This window comes from Corapipo altera, unplaced genomic scaffold (genome assembly GCF_003945725.1).
Source record: "Corapipo altera isolate COAL_440 unplaced genomic scaffold, ASM394572v1 145, whole genome shotgun sequence".
Classification (NCBI taxonomy): domain Eukaryota; kingdom Metazoa; phylum Chordata; class Aves; order Passeriformes; family Pipridae; genus Corapipo; species Corapipo altera.
Window position 1 is genome coordinate 120813 of NW_020885078.1, and position 17758 is coordinate 138570.

General features: G+C 49.6%; 1 protein-coding gene and 1 long non-coding RNA gene across 10 annotated transcripts; one reads left to right on the top strand and one right to left on the bottom strand.

Moving 5' to 3' along the window:
* On the top strand, positions 1–1100 carry LOC113960044. The gene is made up of 2 exons (XR_003531969.1): positions 1–214; positions 877–1100. It is a non-coding gene; the product is annotated as an uncharacterized LOC113960044 (long non-coding RNA).
* A 1801-nt stretch (positions 1101–2901) lies between these two features.
* On the bottom strand, positions 2902–12575 carry LOC113960043 (von Willebrand factor A domain-containing protein 5A-like). Of its 9 annotated transcripts, none has more exons than XM_027669382.1 (17): positions 12458–12561; positions 10859–10917; positions 10242–10489; positions 9914–10136; positions 9143–9556; positions 8587–8714; positions 8222–8310; positions 7645–7795; positions 7288–7361; positions 6669–6780; positions 6185–6349; positions 5937–6058; positions 5412–5593; positions 5026–5232; positions 4313–4536; positions 3997–4123; positions 2902–3810 (listed from the first exon to the last, which is right to left on the bottom strand). In XM_027669382.1, the coding sequence occupies exons 2-17, from the start codon at positions 10905–10907 to the stop codon at positions 3731–3733; spliced, it is 2595 nt and encodes an 864-aa protein (XP_027525183.1). In that variant the 5' UTR covers positions 10908–10917; positions 12458–12561; the 3' UTR covers positions 2902–3730. The 9 variants fall into 9 exon arrangements, with proteins under 9 accessions (XP_027525183.1, XP_027525184.1, XP_027525187.1 ...); XM_027669383.1 differs by having other exon boundaries at positions 9143–9257; positions 9414–9556; positions 9914–10489; XM_027669386.1 differs by having other exon boundaries at positions 9914–10489; positions 12458–12575.
* Between the last annotated feature and the right edge of the window lie 5183 nt (positions 12576–17758).

Here is a 17758-nt window from a genome sequence, read left to right on the forward strand (position 1 = left end):
GGGTGCAGTGTCTCCACGGCCGGCAGGGGGCGCTCCGGAAGGCCCCACGAGGGCAATGGCGGATCCCAGTCATGGCGGCTGCTCTGACACCCCAGGGCGGGCCCCAGCCTTCGGCCACGGGGCCGGTGGTCGGCAAGGGACAGGAGTACCGGTCCGTCCAGCTACGAGCAGGGAGACACCTCCCCCCCCCAAAAAAGGGAACCCCCCCCTCAAGGTACTGGCAGTCTTTGTGACAGCAGAGGTCGCGTGTGATGCCCCACCGCAAGCACCGCAGGGCTCTCACCCGGGAACAAAGGCGGCTCCGTGGGCCGTGGGCAGAGTAGGTCACGAGGGGTCGGAGGGGAAACTGGGACCTTCCTCGGGGCTTGAAGAAACCATTGATCTGGCCAGAAAGATGAACTTGGAGCGCCCTTCCCCACATTGCTCCCGAGTCTGGCCAAAAGCAAAATCCCGGCCGCTGAGGGAAAGAGAAGAAAAAAAATAAATAAAGATAACCAAAACAAACCTGAGCCCTCCCTTCCCCCAGCTGTAGTTACAGGGGGATGGGGTTTCCCTTACGCAATTTACCTAGTGTGTCGAGGTTATTTAGCGTTTCAATGAAGCAGTAGTTAGCCCTGGCCTCACCTAACAATAGCATCTTACCTTGCTAGCAAGAAGATGTTGGTATGGGAAAATGCACTAGGAAAAAGCAAAAAGGTGTAGAACTATAAAAGTTGTGGATAAGCACAAAAGCTAACTTTCTCCCTACGACTTTTGAGCTTTTACAGGGAGATGGAGATGCTAAAGGAAAGCATCCAACTGGTCCATAAAAGTCTCGGGTTGAATAATTTGCTCAAAAAGGTGATGGTCCCAAAGTTTAATACACCTTTTTCCCAGGCCAGGATGAACTTAGTCTGGAGACACTGATGACAAGTGCAATTAGGAGAGATTCCCTCATTCAACACTGTGAATGAAGAGTGTGAGGACCTTTCCTGTGGTAGTGCCTGGAAATGAAGACTCAGGCCTTGCTGTCACCTGTTCTGCCCCACCTCACTTCCCTCCCTATTCAGTCTGAAAACCCTTCTCTCACAGGAAGGCCAATAAAAAGTTTAGCTCTTTCACTTTTCCTTCCACAGATTGAGCTCCGGGCCTGAAGCACCTGGGTGCCATTTCCTAGTGTTATGGATGTAATCAGTGTCCTGGGGTGTCTTTCCCTTAGGATTTCAGGGAGGGAGCACTGCACAAGTGTATCTCTGTGGAGGGTGGAAGTTATGAGCTGATGCAAACTGTTTCTACATCTTGGGCAATGGTTGTCCTTCCCCAAACCTCCAAAGCATTTCAACCTGCTCTAAGAAAGAGAAACTGAGATGGGGCAGTGTGAGAAATATCTCTAATTAAAATTTAGAAGATGGCCAAATGCAGTGAAACAGAGCTTTGTTAACAGCACGCTGGGTGCACGAACTCGTGACCTGGTCCGAGCACACCGCTGTTTGAAAAACACGCCCTTTCGTACCCTTTTGGTTACATTAGCTGTTAAATATTCAACAGGTGTAAGGTATTTTACCTTAAAAGGTAATTTTTCGAACTCAGGAGGGGGTGTTACCCTCCCTCCTGATTGATTGATGACGTACTCCTATGTACAGACGGGTCTCTCTGCACTCAAAGGCCAGCCACGTGGCCAGGGTATATTTTCCATTTTTACATATTTTTTCCCTACCCCGGCCACGATGTTTCCTTGGTGTCAGACCCAGATGGGGTCTTTCACCTTACAGTCTCCACAAGGCACCTAAAACTCCTGGAATTAAATGAAAGAGAGGAAATAAATCTCACCACCCCCTGTTTTTTACTAAAATCAATTTGCTTGTAATAAAACCAGATTATTTATTTCTCATAGGCAGCAAGCACTGGCTTTTCTAAGCTGCTGCAGTAGAACCTGGTGAGGATCTGAGAAGAACACTCAGCTCCAATCTTGCAGAAGACTATAATGGGGTCAATAATTTCAGAATTAGGCAGCTGTGGGTCACTGGGGCTGCCTTTTCAGCCTTTCCAATGGTCAACAGGGAGAAAGCAGAGCCTGATGTTTCTCCAGGCCATGTAGACTAATTAAGTTCCATCAGATGAATCACCCTTGGGAGCCTATTGGAGGGAAGAACCATTCTCCAGGACATGTAGACTAATTAAGTTCCATCAGATGAATCACCCTTGGGAGCCTATTGGAGGGAAGAACCCAAAACCTCTTCCTGGATAAACAATACATTTGTTGGTGGCTGAAGTAAGCTGACCTATGGGTATTTCATCACAGTCATGATTGACCTCTCCAAAATGTGAGGTCCTCTGTGCCCTTCTTTCCTCCTTCTACACCTCAAGGAGTGTAGGAGGGCACATTCCCTATGTCATTTGTCTCTCTGAGAAAGGTGATTCCTATGTCTCCCCATGGACTTCCAAGGCAAGAGGTGGGTTTGAGTGCACAGAGACATTTTTGCTGTGCCTGCTCCAGACAGCAGAGGTGAATATTCAAGGGAGAAGAACATTTAGTGTCAGAGATGTAAACTCTAATGGAATTAAAAAGTTAAAGCTAAAACCAAGTTTGACATTAATCACCTGAAAACGTTTCTGCTACAGCTAGAATAAATTAGGCATCAGTCATGTATCTGGTGGGCAAAGTGTTGCTACTGCCACTAGCTGAAATAAATTCAAGATAAAAGATGTCTAGAAAAAGTCTGACAAGCCCTCAGCTGCTGTCCTGTTAACCTAGAACTCTGTACTCGTCCAAGACCAATGGCAGCACCTTGTTTTGTGTATTACAATACACAGCTATGGGGACGTCCTTTCCTGTCCCTCCTGGTGGATCATAGATGGTCCCTGGAAGGAAGGATCATAGGCCCAAGAGAAATAAAGGCTATGTCACACCTTTTGGCTTACAGAAGATTCACTGTTTATTGGGAAGTGAAGCAGAGACTTTGCTAACATGGAGTGACACCCATGAATTCAGGACCCAGAGGCAGAGGGAGTAAATTGCATGACTGGTTTCTTAATCAAAAGCTCCTGAAGTTCCACCTCCAACATACTGATAGTTTTCAAATCAGTCTCATGTCACTTGAGATCTTTTAAGCCTTATGATGGGCTGAGTCTGACGAAGATGAGAGTTTTACTTCCAAAATGATTGGTTTACATGGCAAAGGAAAGATATAGGAGTTCCTGACACAACCTGGACTTTTGGGGGAAAGCAAAGACGTCAGCAACTGACATGCAGCAGGAGTCCTTCATTGTGAGTCTCTGCAATGGTACCTGCTGTTGATACCACTAAACACTGATCTTTTCTAGTGTGCAAAGCACTCTCTTGTCAAACAGAAACCATAATCATAAAATAATTTAGTTTGGAAAAGATCACTGAGTGCAACTGTTAAACCAGCACTTCTAAGTCCACAACTAGGTCCAACCATGTCCCTAAGCACCACCTTTGTGCGACCCAGTAGCTATTTTGCCAAAGTCTAATTCAGGAAGAACAGGGCTTCCTTCCCACTGCCACCTTCACCGAGACTAAACACTCAGAGAGGCTGAATTGGAGTTTTTCTCTTGAGGAGCTCAGCATGGTACAGGTTCAGCCCAAATAGTATAATATATAAGCAGTGAGAATTAATCTATAATGTAAGACCCCAGCTGGTAGCAAAAGTGGTATCCCAGTACAGTGTGTGAATTTGGGTTATACTTTCTGCAGATACTGTTGGTCTGTATCAAGGCATATGTGAACTCAGAGCCTGAAGATATTTGGCTTTGCACTGCTCCCAAGGAGGTTGTTGGCTGCCTCCAGACACTTGTCCAGCTGGGACACTGCAATCAGGGAGAGACAGAGGCTTTAGATGCCTCAGGCAGGAGAGAAGAGTCCAAAGATAGAAGGAGTAAGGGGACACCGGACTTCTTCACGTGCCTGCAGGAAATCACGGCCCTGCGAAGGAATGAGGCAGGTCCCACTGGACAGAGAAGGGAATCAGCAGGAAAAGGACTGTCAAGACTCACCAGCTCGGCTGCACAGCCAGGTCACGGCCTTGGCCTCCAGAAGTTCACAGTAGTCTTGGTAACATTTGTCGGGTCTGTGCAGCCAGGTCACAGCCAGCACTGTGGCCCAAATGCTTGGTTCCATGACCTGTAGGAAAACAATGGACTGCCATGCACTGTCAATATCTCGCCTGTCCCCTCACTGCTTCCCCTCATCCATTGTAGCTTATGGTTTCTGATCCCTTCATTCATCCCTTGGGATGCCAGTGTTGCCACCAGCCAAGGTTCTTCCACTGCCCCACTGTCCCACAGTCAACATAAGAAGTTCCCCCATTACCTCACCAGGCATCTTTCTCTTGATTTCAGCTTCATCAACCTCCAGCACAGAGGCCAATCCTGAGCTGAGGGCCCAGGAGCCATCTTCACTCTGCAGCACTACCAGCTTCTGGCACTCAGCAAAGGCTTCAGTGGACCGTGGCCCAAAAATTGGAGAGCGCAACACATATGCTGTAGGATCCACATACTTGAGAGAAGAAACAGATGGTGGTAGTGGTTTATGTGCTGTGGGAGAAGATGTGAACAGGAGTATTGGGAAAATCACAGGAAGCTGACCCCACTCTACTCCCCTGTGCAATGCCCCGGGGCATTATCTGCTCTCCTTTGGGTGGCTTCCTGCTGCCCAAAGTCCCCCCTACATGTCTCCAAAGCAGTCCAATCCCCTTCTGGACACCCTTAAGTCATCTCCAACCTTGACCACTGTCTCTTCTTGCATTCCTGCCCAGCTATGTCCCAATACCTACCTCTCTTGATACACCCCCAACACATTTTGTTCAAACGTGTGTGTGGTTCAGCACCATCCCTGCCCCCTTCCTGGGTGTCCCTGAGCCGGGCCTCGTATTTACTGAAGGACATTCAGATACGAGGGTAACTAAGGGAAGATTAAAGGCAAAACTCATCGGTTTCCACACCATGAACAAGACATGGCACCATAACCCTCCTTTAAGACAGTGGATTGTCCCTACATCTCCCGTCTGGGTCAAGGCCCCATACCTTTTGAGCAAGCCCCCTGGTTGGGCAGGGCAGCAATGCCACAGGTGAGCCGACGGAGGGCACGCCATGACTCACGCACTGCTGTCAGCCAGCCAGGTGGGACCCAGATGGTCACAGGATAGCAGGAAGAGTCCTTACACAAGCCAGGAAGCTCAACAAGCTGGCAGGGGACGTGTGACTGGCAGGGTGCCAACAGTGCCAGAGGCCCTTTGGGGGTAAACAGGAAAAGGGACTGAATTAATCACATGGGAAAGAAGCACCTGGTGGTGATGGGCCCTACCCCAGGAACCTGGGAATGCCCTGTGGCTGAGGTTCCAGCTCCAGTGGAATGAGGACATCCCATGGAGCTGCCCCACCAGCTCTTTTCTGCTGGTGACTTTCCTTACCTCGGTACCAGTTTACCCTCTGTGATGTACGAATGCCCACATAGCTGGTAAAGGGGCAGATGATCCCGGAAGCAAGGCTGATCTCCACTGCACGATGCCTGGGTTCATCCCCTGACCCACTCGCAGCCTCAAGAAACAGTCTCTGCAGTAAGGACCTCACAGCCAGACGATGTCCAGCCAGCCTGGGAACAGAGTGGGGGAAGCCTGAGTACCTGAATCATCTCTGTACTGAGGAAAGAGAGAGAGCCTGGACACTTGGGTTCCCTCTCCTCAGGGCTGAGGATGGACAGAGGGAAAACCTGGATGCCTGGGTCCTTGTCTGTCTGGAGGGAAGTGGTGCCCAGGTGCCTGGGTCCTATCCCTGTGGGGTCAAAGGGAAGGAGGGCATGCTTGGACACGTGGGTTCTCTGAAGGTTTGGGATGGTGTGTGGAAGGTGGAAATGCACAAGTTATCTGTGCCCCCTCTTGGTTGGAGTCCATATTAGAAATGAGGGGAATGCATCTTCCCTGAGGATAGGTTCTCACCGTCCATCTCCCTGTGAGTACAGTGGGAATTCAACCATGTGAGTGACATCCTGGCCCTCCAGGCTGCACTGCAAAGTCATGACCCCCTTGGCCACCGTTGTATCCTGGAAACACATGGGAAGCTACTGGAGGTTACTGGGGACACAAGATGGTTACTAGGGGATATTGGGAAATTACTGAAAGATTACTGGTGGTTACTGGGAGGTTATTGGGAGATAACTGAGGGTGACTGTGGTCCCAGCTCTCACCTGTGCCTGTCCATGGATCTGGGCATAGAGAAGACTGTGCTGACCCTGAAAGATAGACTGAGGAGTACCCCCCAGCACTTCAACCTCCAGGCCACGTGGCAGGGTCCAGCTCAGAGAGACTACTTCAGCTGCTGGCTTGAGGGCTCTCTTCAGGCACTGCAACACCTGGGGACAGAGGGCAGAACACCATAGTTTGCAGCAACTTGGATCCCAGTGTCAGGGTTCTGTGGGGGACAGTAGAATGTGTGGAGTAGCCTGCACCACTTGGATTTGCTGGACACAGTCAGATCTGTGGGTTATAGTGGTGCAGAAGCCCAGACCCCCCGGTTGTCCATGGGCTACAGTCAGGGGCAGTCTGTGTGACCAGGTTCCCAGGGCAGTTGGGTCTCAGTTGTTGTGTGTGGGTAGTTCACGTGCTGGGGTGATTGGAAGTCAGCATGTCTGTGGAATAGAGGGGAACCTGCTAGGGCTCTTGGGTTCCTACCACAGCTGTCATACTGTTGTTGGAGGAGACATAGGTAACTTCACCCCCTGTCTCCCTGGCCAGGGCTATAGCCAGGGCAGCGCTGTCCTCAGAGAAGTAGAAGGAGAAACACCTATGGGGAAAGTAGGGAAAGATGTCAGAAGTGAGAGCCAGAGGTGGGTGCAAGTATGCTGGGATACACAGGCTGGAGTTAAAGCTGGGGGAAGAAAGCTAGGGTGCGGAAAAAAGGAGCAGGAAGAAGAGCAGGGAGTGAGGGAGTGGGTTGGAGCTGAGGTTAGACAGGGAGCTGGCAGAGGAGAGCTGAGGTTTGGCGTAGAACTGGGATCAGTCTCATGGGGCTGGAGCAGAGCTTGGGGGCACATTGGGGTAGATAAGCCCTGTGCCTCAGTCTCCCTGCTCTCACTCTGGGAAGAATGCCTTGGTTGTGAGAGTAGTAAGAAAAGACTCCCTCATGGGGTCTTGGCACTGGAGACCTGAGTTGACTGAGAAGGGTCTTTGGGACGCTGAAGGAGCCCAAGGATTGGAACAGGCACTGATGCACAGGGACCCTCACTGGGGATGGAAATGACTGGACAACCAAAGGGGAACTGGAGGACTCAGGACAGAGAATCCCCATTACCGGTGGCTGTTGCGATGATGACAGACCTCAGCTGCGATGGCTTCTTTGTCAGAGGGTAGCCCAGTCATGAAGAGCTGAGAGACAGGGAACATGAGTAGTGGGGTCCTCCACAGGGACCCCAAAATGGAGAAAGCAAGCCCTTAAACTGGAGAGAGAGGGGCCAAGGAGAGAGACGCTCTGTACAAAAACTACCCCAGGGAGAGCTATTCACTGAGGGACAGAAACACCCAAAATTATAGACCCACTTCTCCATTCCCTGACATACACCAGTATATTTCTGGTGGGTCCTTTCACCCACACTACGGTGTCCTCTCTCTCCCCAGGACACCTGCCCCTCCGCCCCTCTATGCTCCTGACCCAGACCTGGCGTGCATGCCCACGGGGGCGGGGGGTACTGTAGACTGAGCGGAGGGTTTCAAGAAGGTTGGTGTCACCCAGACTGGAGCCGGTGGAAGGAATGCGCCACAGGGCATTGGTCAGGTTGTCCTGAGTATATTCAACACTTTGCCTGCAGGAAGCACAGCATGTTTGGAGCTCCGTGCCCTCCCTAGTTCTCTCTGAGACTCTGTCCTGCAGCACTTCCCACAGCTATGCTCCAGGTTCCCCCACAAGTCCCTACCCCACACTAGTTCTTAAAGAAACCTTGTTTCATAATTCCTACAGGACTGCTCAACAGAACCCCAAGAGGTTCTATTCCATGAAGCCAAGATCCCATCCCACAATCCAGCCTTGCCCTACAAGTAGTCAGTCATGCCCTCCAGCCCATACCCACTAGCCAATTTCAGAGCACGTACACCTGCCCTCCAGCATCTAACTCTGCCCCATAGTGCCCATTTCAGTGCCACAGCACCCAACCATGCCCCACAGTATCCAGCCATACCCGCAAGGACCCTTTCCAGCCCCACAGCACCCGGTCTACCCCATGTTTGCTCACGGGTAGATGCCCATAGATGCTGCTTCATAGCAGTAGATGTTGAAGTAGCAGCCCAGAGGCAGGCTTTTGAGGAGGAAGAGCAGGGAGTCCTGTGGAAAGACACAGTAGGCAGGTCTTGGGAGGCACTTGTGGGGGGTATGGATACCTTTGACCGTAGACTCATCCTCCTAAAGTCTCTGGACTCCCCTGGAGGACCCAAGACACTGTCCTGAACTCCCCTGGGCACCCAAGAAACTTCAGGACCATTTCAGGTCCCACCAGCCCCTACTCACATCTCTGTCCCTCTCTAAATGCCTGCTCTGGCTGTCAGCCTGCTCTGTCTGTCAACCTGCTCCTCCACCCTGGTCCCTGCTCTGCAAGGGTACCTGGGCACGCTCAAGAAAAGTGGTGTCCAGGAGGAAGATGAACTCTCCAGACTGGTGTTGCCCAGGCATTGGCTCAGGGATGCTGGGTGCCAGTGTCACCAACACCATGGGATCACCAAGCAGGGAGCCTGGAGGAGATGGGAATGAGATAAAAGCCATATGGGGACCCTCCTCTTCATCCTGGTTCTGACTCTCATTGTGCTTTCAGCTTCCCCCATCCCAGAGGCTGTGATGCCCCATACTGGTACCTCAATACACTGCTGCACTGTCCACAAGTTGCACAGTCCACGTGTTTTAACCCAGTGTCTCCAACAGAGCTGACCAGTGAGCTCTAACATAAAACTTCCTGCACACATCCTGCTGTATCTGATACCTCACCACGGTTTCTCCAGCATTCTGCACTGACAACCCAGGACCCGGATGATTCCATGTGAATTGCCTTCCATTCCCAACCCAGTGTCCAATGATTTCTTATCCCCAGAATCCCCAGTGTCTTGCTGTGTCCCTATGCCTTCTGTCAGAGCTGCCCTTATATTCCCTCTCCACCTGCACTCACCTGGAGGGGCCTCAGGGTTTCCCTTCTCCACCACAGCACTGACTGCACTGGGATCTCCAAAATACACCAGCAGCTCCAAATCATGCTGTCCTGGGGGACTGCCAGCCAGTGAGACCTGAAGAACATGTGTGGTCATACACAGGAGGGACCAGACCCAGCTTTGGACCAGGAGCACAGGCACTGATCCCAGTTTCTCATCACATCCCTTGTTTCTCAGTGTTGACATACATCCCCAGCTACTCCTGGGATCCTTACACTCAGGAGAGCAAACCTGTGCAGTGCTGTGATCCTGGGCAGTGTAGATCAAAGGGGTGAGGGAGCAGTTGGCCTGGACATTGGCTACTCCACGGGGTGACTGCAGGCTAGCGGTGAGCAGTAGGCTGTAGGGGAGGTGGCTACTGTGACAGTTCCAGGCTGCAAGGAGAAACATGGTACTAGGTAGGGCCCAGGCTGTCCCTGCAGGAGTGAGCAGGTGGATAGCATTTGGCATCCATATATATGTCATATGGAGAGAATTGGGGGTTATCAACGAGGTACTTAGAGGGGTCCATGAGTCTGTTTATGGGAAATGTGTGTGGGAGGTATGGATCCCCTCCTGGGGTACAAGGAAAGTTATGTGGATCTGTCTGGAGGCTGCACGGGGGGAAAATGTGGGTCCTCTACAGATGAAAAGTGAAGTTCCATCAGGTCTGTTCATAAATACATGGGGACCCTGTGGCCCTTTCATGTGGTGTGTGACTGGGGCGGCAGGTTCCTTGTAGGATCACTCACCGTAGAGTTGTGTGTAGGGGTGCAGTGTTTGTGGCAGCACAAACCGGGCTGCTCCGTCTGGCTCCCGTGACAGCTCCTGGACATAGCGTAGTGTCACGACCAGCTCCCTGCCAGGGGACAGTGTGCCCAGGAAGCAGGCAAACACCTTGCCTGGATACCTAGACTGATCCTGAAGGTATTCCAGGTTCTCCCAGCTCCCTGTAGCCTCATGAAGCTGCTGGGCCTGGGTGAGAAGGAGAAGGACAGAAAGCTGATCACCAGGCAGACCATGGGTTGCTCCTCCCACACCCCTGTGGTGGTTTGCCCATTCATCCCTGGATACTGGTACCTCATCCTGCAGCATGGCCTGGACCTTGGCATCCTCACTGCAGGACTGGAAGGAGTATATGGACATTTGTGGGCCCGGGGGGAAGACAAAGAGGACTTCTGTGGAGATGGAACTCTTGTTCTGGTACGTGAGTTCTGAGGCCACATCAGCCACATAATCCTGGATAGCAACATCTACCACAGCACTACACAGAGGTACTGAGCAGAGGGGCATGTAGAGCCACTTCCCCAGCAAAAAGGATCCTGTTGCTGTAGAGAGACATGCAAACTTTCCATCAGGCACACATGAAGGACAAAGAGGTGCTTCGGACTGTTTCAAATATTTGGCTGCTCCCACTCTGGAAACCAAGACCAGGTGACCAATGTTAGCAAGGGTATAGTGTGAGCCTGGCACAGAACAGCGTTTGCCTCCCACCCTCTCAGGTTCCCTTTTCCTCCAGGTCTCTGTTTCCCATCCATTTCCTGTGGAAGTGCTCTTGATTGTTCCCATCCTAGTTTCACTCTGGGAAGATCCAGTCCAGCTATTTCCGTCTAAGGCTGCCCAACCTCCTCCTTTCTTTGTTCCACTTTGGGAGCACCCCACATCCCCCAGACATCCCTGTCTGATCCCCAGCTCACTGTCATGGGTGTAGGATTTTCCTATAAGTCCAAAGCTTTGATGCCACATTTCCGGAGACCTGCAGAGAAGGAAGGTCTTATGTAAGAGGAGAGATCCACACCAGGTAGCCCCTATTTGATGATCCCTTGTCATTTGCCCATTCCTACACACATAGGGGGAAGCCTTAACCCACTGTGCACAGCCAGAGAAAACCCAGAGATTCAGATATGCCTGTTCATTAGCACTGGGATGTCACCAGGAGTGTCTCTGCAATGCAGAGTTCAGCAGCACATCCCCACCATGGGAGAATCTTGAAGAATCACAGAATTATATCAATGGTTTAAGATTGTTCAAGCCACCTGCCATGGGCAGAGAAACCTTCCACCAGACCAGGTTGCTCCAAGCCCCCTCCGACCTAGCCTTGAACATTTCCAGGGATGGGGCATCCACAGCTTCTCTGGGCAACCTGTGCCAGGGCCTCACCACCCTCTGGGTAAAGAATTTCCTCCTAATATCTAACACAACCTACCAGTATCTGCCCATGTAAAAGTTGCACAACATTGTTTTTCTAAGCTCCGTTTAAATACTGAAAGGCCACAACAAGGTCTTCCAAGTGCCTTCTCTTCTCCAGGGTAAAAGTCCCCAGCTATCTCAGCCTGTCTCCAGAGTAGAGGTACTCCAGCACTCTGAGTATCTTCATGACCTCCTCTGGACCCTCTTCAAGAGGTCCATGACTTCTTGTGCTGAGGACCCCAGACCTGTACACAGTGCTCCAGGTGGGGTCTTATGAGGGGAGAGCAGAAGGGGACAATCCCCTCCCTCGACCTGATGGCCACATCTCTTTTGATGTAGCCCAGGATGCAGTTGGCTTTCTGAACTGCCAGCACACATTGCTAGCTCATGTCATTCGCCAGAGAAATGAGAGATAGCAAGGGGAGAAGGTGTGAAAGAAAGACTGGATAGGTGGATGGATGGGGGCATGGATGGAAGGGACTGGCAGTCAAGGCTAATTTTAGGACAGATGGATGTATGGGTGGACAATCAGAGAGACATAAGAATTTTTGTTGAAATGGATGGATGGGCAGGTACCCATCACAAACAGTTTTGTGTGAATGCAGCTGCACTAGGAATAGCTATTTTGAGGATATGTTCATGGAGTAGTTTGTGAGGGCAGGTTGAAAGTCCAGATAATAATGGGAATATGATGGAGAGAGAAATGAGGTCAGGTTCAGGTATTCCATGATTGCAGAGCAATTCCCTGAAAGGCAGAGGGGGGAAGGTGTGATGTCTGGCTGTCTTCAGGCCAATGCCAGAAGGTGAAAGGGAATGCCCTCCATCCCAAACCCTTCCAAATGTCTCTGGTTCAGACACATTTGCCTCAATTTCCCCAGTTTCTGCTCTCGGATGTCAGGGTGGAAGCACCAGAAACATCCCTACCCTGCCATCATGCTGTAAGGGTGGACAGCCTGAGCAAATACGGTATAAGTCCTGGGGGGAACAGGGGTGAGGGATGGTCAGGGGGATGGACTGACGAGGCACCAGCTCCCCAGTAAACAGGGACAATGCACAGAGAACAGGATCAGAATAATGAAGTGAAACACAATCAAGCAGACACTCACCAGAACCAAGGCCAGAGCCAGCAGGGAGCGACTGACGGAGGGAGAGATGGAAGAGGAAGGGAGAGAGAGATGGAAAGACAGAGCGAGAGGTGTCCGGGCAGACAGGGAGATGCAGCGCTACGTCAGCTGAGGGGTGACTGTGATGGAGAGAGGCGGGGGCAGCCGGACGGACGGACGGGCCGACGGAGAGGCAGGGCCGGGGGCGGAGACAGAGCACTGCAAACCTCCTCCGAGCAGCTGGCGCTGAGTTCCGTGCGGGCTGTGGGGATCCTGGATATCGGGGAGCCTGGGAGGTTGTGGGATGGGGAAGGGTGAGGGGCCATACCCGGTCGAGGGGATCTGACCGGGTCCCTGGATCCCCCTTCCCGCTGTGCTGCGGGTCGCGGCATCGCACAGGCTGAGCGTCCTCCCGCATCAGACTGATCCGAGCACGGCCACGGACTGGACCGCAGAGCCCTCGGCAGGACCGAGTCTTCCAAATCTTCCCCGCCAGGCCTTTCCACTCTGTCCTCACATCTGACACAATGGGCAGCGGCTTCCAAGGGCCCCTGCAATCAGACTAGTCTCTTCTGTGCCACCCAGGGAGATGGCACTCGACCCCCAGGAACCTGTCCCCTGCCAGGACTGCAGCGCTGGCTACAGATTTGGAGGTCCATTCACTGATTAGTGCCAGGCTGTTAATCAGGCAGTGGATTGCAAAGAAGCAAAACTGGCCTGCTGGCCAGCTGAGGAGTGGGAAGAGTTGCCAGACAAGCTCCATATATATACCAAATATACTACATTTGACCTGGGTGTTTCTTCTCACCGGCTGAGTTGGGATGGTGCATCTCCTCCTTCCTCCCAGCCAACCCACACTTGTCCCTCCCTGGCACCAGCCCCTGGCTGAGACAACCCACCTCACTGATGGTGTCTAGACACTCAAGGGGCCAAGTTGCATTTGACATCAGATATGTTGCTCCCAGAGCACATCCTGGCTGCCCTTCACTCACTGGGAGTGTGCAGAGCACTGAGCTCTTGCTTGTCCAGCAGACCTGGGCAGCTTCCCTCAATCTACCTCTCAGGACTGGTGTGATTCTCAGATCAGACCACTCCAAGGGCTGTGCTGACAGTGTGACAGCCGTGACCAGCACAGGCAGTTCAAGATGCCTTTGTCCAGGTTCTGCCTTTGTTCAAGTTCTGTCACAGTATGTCTGATATCAGTACAACCATGGACAGAAGGTTCTCTGAGGAAGAGAGTGAACACACATTTGTGTGCTGCTGGCAGATGAGACCCATGACTTGACCTTCAGGAATTGGTGGAACACTCTGTGTTGTCTCCAATAGTTCTGATGCTTATGGGTAGGCAAAGGAGTCCCATGTGTAGATGTTACATGCTGCATCTGAGCAGCCAGGGAACATCTTCTTGCCTCTTGGATCATCCTTTCCTCAGCACAGGGGATGAGTAAGTGGCACACTTGGTCAAAAATGGCCACAACCACTGAGCTGCTGACCTCTTAACCCAGCTTCACCTTCCCAAAACTTCTGTCCAGCTGGATGCACAGTTGAAGATTCTCACAGACTCATGACTTTGTGCCAGTGAGTGGTTTTCAGGTACTGAACCTCCAGTATCTCTCCTCTGAGCATCTCTGGAGGATGTCAACCCCCTTGAGTCTGGACCTCTTTTAAAGTGCAAGCTCAGAAAGGGTAGGAACTGAGGTGTGCAGAGACTGTGGTTCTAGGTACAAATCCATGGAGCTATTTGGGGCACTATGTTTCCACTGGTTTCTTGAGGCTGGACAGGCCCAGAAGATTTGAGTGTGGAGGCCCTTTCAGGGAGCAGCAAAGACCAGCTGCTGCTCCAGGGAAGGGGAGCTGGGAGCCAAATGCACCAGTTGGGTGGGCGGGAGCAGTGACTTCACGAACACAGAGCTGGGATGCTGGAGGGTAATTCAGGGTCAGAACTGGTTCCAGAAAGAGGGACCGGGATCAGGCACAGTCCGTGGTCACCCAGCAAGTTGGGTAACAGCAGGGACAGGCCCTTGTTTCTTGCTTTCTTCTCAACAGCTCATATTGGCAAAGGAGCTGGCCTTGGACTCAGCCATCTAAACTTCTTGACTGAACCAGCTGAACTCCAGGAGGGACACATGCTCCAGATCTTGAGTGACTACACCCCAAAGACTGACATACAGTACAAGTTCTGTATTCTTAAGCTACTTTTGTTCAAACTTGTACCATCCACCCAGACCTACTGTGGTATGACTAAGCTTCCAGATGTGCTTCTCTCCCTCAGCTGGCAACAAAAGTTATCTGACGTAGGCTCATTTTCTTTAAGAAGTCCCACTAGCAAGTTTTCAGAAACTTTGGGACTTTAAGATGGTTTCCATTCAAATGGACAGAGGAAGGGAAGGAGTCAAACGGAGGAGAACTGATTCCTGCTTCTCCATACCTTGCAGAAAAAATTACTCAGCTAGAAGTGATTTTCACACAGTTTGGAGCAAGCCTTCCAGCCTTTCTACATGTTACAGAAATCCTATAGTGGAACAAATCCCATTGGTACTTAGCGATTTGAAAGAGCTTAATACTCACCATAGTGCATTACTGCATTGTATCTTGGACTGGGCCCTCTTCACTGCTCCCTCATACTCCCCATGCCTTATTCAAGGACTCCAGCTTGCAGACGTACAGGTTTTACAATCACAGCATTTCTATTAGGGAAGACAACTTCTCTCACATGTCATCAGTGTGAAGTCATGGTCATCCATGCCCAGAGAATTGTTCTTGGAAGTCAGGGTTAGCTTCTGGATGTAGACCAAAGGACCATATGGAGTCTTGTGGGTCTTGTTCAGCTTGTAAATAAGGGTTGTAAACTTTTTTAAGGGCATATTGAGTCTGAAACGTGATTTGCTAGTAATCACAGGCCAAAGCAAGGTCTCAGACTCTTTCTGAAGATAGCAAGCAAGCTTTGAAACTTTAAGTAGTCTCTGTAGAGTTCCAGAGCTAGATTAGACTACAGACAAGGCAAGGACTACCCAAGTCAGGATAGAGCACCAAGGCTAAGGGGATGTCTGAACACTGCAACAAAAATGAAGCCTGGACACAGATGTGTTACTTGCATAGGTAGACGTCAAATATTGCAAGGTAAGGGATGAACTTCAGTTTGTGATAAAGGTTGAGAAATTCAGTTGTATCACCCTAAGTACCTTTTACCACCTGGGATGCTCCAGCCATGCAGATAAGTTTGGAAGATAGCAAAGCCCTCTGAATAACAGCTGAAAGTTGTGGGAAATAACTTCCAGAGCCACATATCATGTTAGAAACCCACATTAGATGACTAAATCCCTTCCTAAGTCAGCTGAGGCATTCAAACTCCAGAGCTGGGAATGGAAAGAAAAAAACAGGATCAGTAGGGTAATGGGTAAAAAAAGCATCTCCTCAGTTCAGAAACCATATAATGGCACAGTGTGCAATTTCTTCTAACAATTCGGCACGAGCACCAGACCAGGACAAAGAAAACTACAGTATAAAGGGAGTGTGATTCATCATCCCAACATCTGGAATTCTGGAGTACATGTCCAGAAATGTCTCTGGTAACAAATCTTTCAACAGCTCTACCTCAAGAGATGACTCCACCCTTTGGTCCGTAACTCACTTGAACCCAAGGAGCTCCCTATGCTCCTTGTCCTCCTCCCAGGGCCCTCTGACAGTTTATCACAGACCCAATGGTCTTTTGATATTAAATCAATCACAAGAACTACAAAATCCTCAGGGGTACTTGAACAGTAAAGGTTATTTATTTCTTCAACAAAGTTTGAGAAACTTGTTGTACTTTCAAAATTTGTTCTGCTTTTTCAATGTGTAAATATTTTCTTTCTAAAACGTTCTTGTTATACTGTTATTCCACCCATGACCATTCTTATTCTTTCTGCTTTCAATAATAATTCACACAAATGTTCATAACATAAGAGTATATATGGATTTTCAGTAATAGAGTTTAAACATGATTGATGTGGGTTTGAAGGCTCTGGCCTGATCCAGTCTATTTTAAGATGTAAAATTCAGTTGCCAAAGTGCAAAATACATGTATATGCACAGCTAAAACACAGACATTGAAAGAACACAGTTTAGGAAAAATAAATCATTTTAATGTGACGTATATAAGCAGCTTCTTGGTTTTTTTTGACTAATAATGGGAAACAAAGCAGTACAGAAATTAAATTATAAGATGAATGGGAAAATTACTTGTAAAGATCTTATTTCAGACTGAATATTCTATTTCCACATTATTCCAGCTTCCTTTTCATAGTCTGAAAGAGATGCCTTCATACCAGGGTAAGTGTCCAAGAGCAGAGAGGAACAGGGTTGCAGAAGAGGCAACTTTTCAGTTTCCTCCAACTAAACGTCTTGTTCACTTGTGTTTGGCTGGGGTTTTGTAGTACGGGTGAAGTCAAAAGTTTATGGTAAGGTCTGCCTTGAGAAAAAGATATTATCTGCATTACTTCTGGCCACTGAAGTAAAATTTAGATGAGAAGTTACTGAGGAAGTAACAGGTTCAATTTCCTTTAGTGTTTGCTTGTTCATCAGCACCCTTTAATCTGTGCAGTAAAAGATAGTGTTTCAATCAGCAAACGAAAAGGAGATGAAATCCCACATGAGTACCTTGTGTCTCTTCAGAACGGGCAATCTGACTTGGCTCGTGGAGAGTATTTTCCTTTCCAAATACACTTTTTTTCCTGACAGATAAAATCCAGTGTAAGGTTCCAGGCAATCCACGAAGATTTTGGTTGCTGTTTAATTAAATACATCCACAGAGATGAATGAGGCCTGAATAGGAAGATGGACAGCTCTGGTTCAAGGCTGAACTCAACTAATGGGGTATAAAAAGGTAAAGGAGGAATTAATGGAAATAACCAGTTTGTAATATAGCTAAATAACTTGTCCATTACTGTACCAGGTTCACCAATCGAGAAGTCTCTAATTTTTGATCCCTGACAAGTTCAAACTTGCCAGGTGACATGAAGTGAGAAGTGTTTACTTTGTGTAATAGAGATGATGATATAAAAAATATGGGTGGAACAAAGAAATAAAGCCCATTAAGTTTTTGCAATACCTACTGTGGACTCTGTAATAGAGGAGGGTACAAATAGGAAGAATACTCAAGTGGAAAAAGAGGAATTCCGATAAAAGCTTTCAAAAGGGTTAGTATATGGTTTTTCTCATTTTTTTTCTTGTGGTTTCTCACATTGTCCTCCCCACCTAGAAAATGGGGACAGTGTTGCAAACTACACAGGCTTCTTAAAACCTATATTCACTTTAAATGATAAG

Coding starts and splice junctions, on each gene's coding strand:
- LOC113960043 (XM_027669386.1), bottom strand. CDS start 10,907: ATGTGGCATCAAAGCTTTGGACTTATAGGAAAATCCTACACCCATGAC. Junction 6,781..7,287: donor CATCATCGCAACAGCCACCG/GTAATGGGGATT, acceptor CTTTCCCCATAG/GTGTTTCTCCTTCTACTTCT. Junction 3,811..3,996: donor CTGGCTGTGCAGCCGAGCTG/GTGAGTCTTGAC, acceptor CCCTGATTGCAG/TGTCCCAGCTGGACAAGTGT.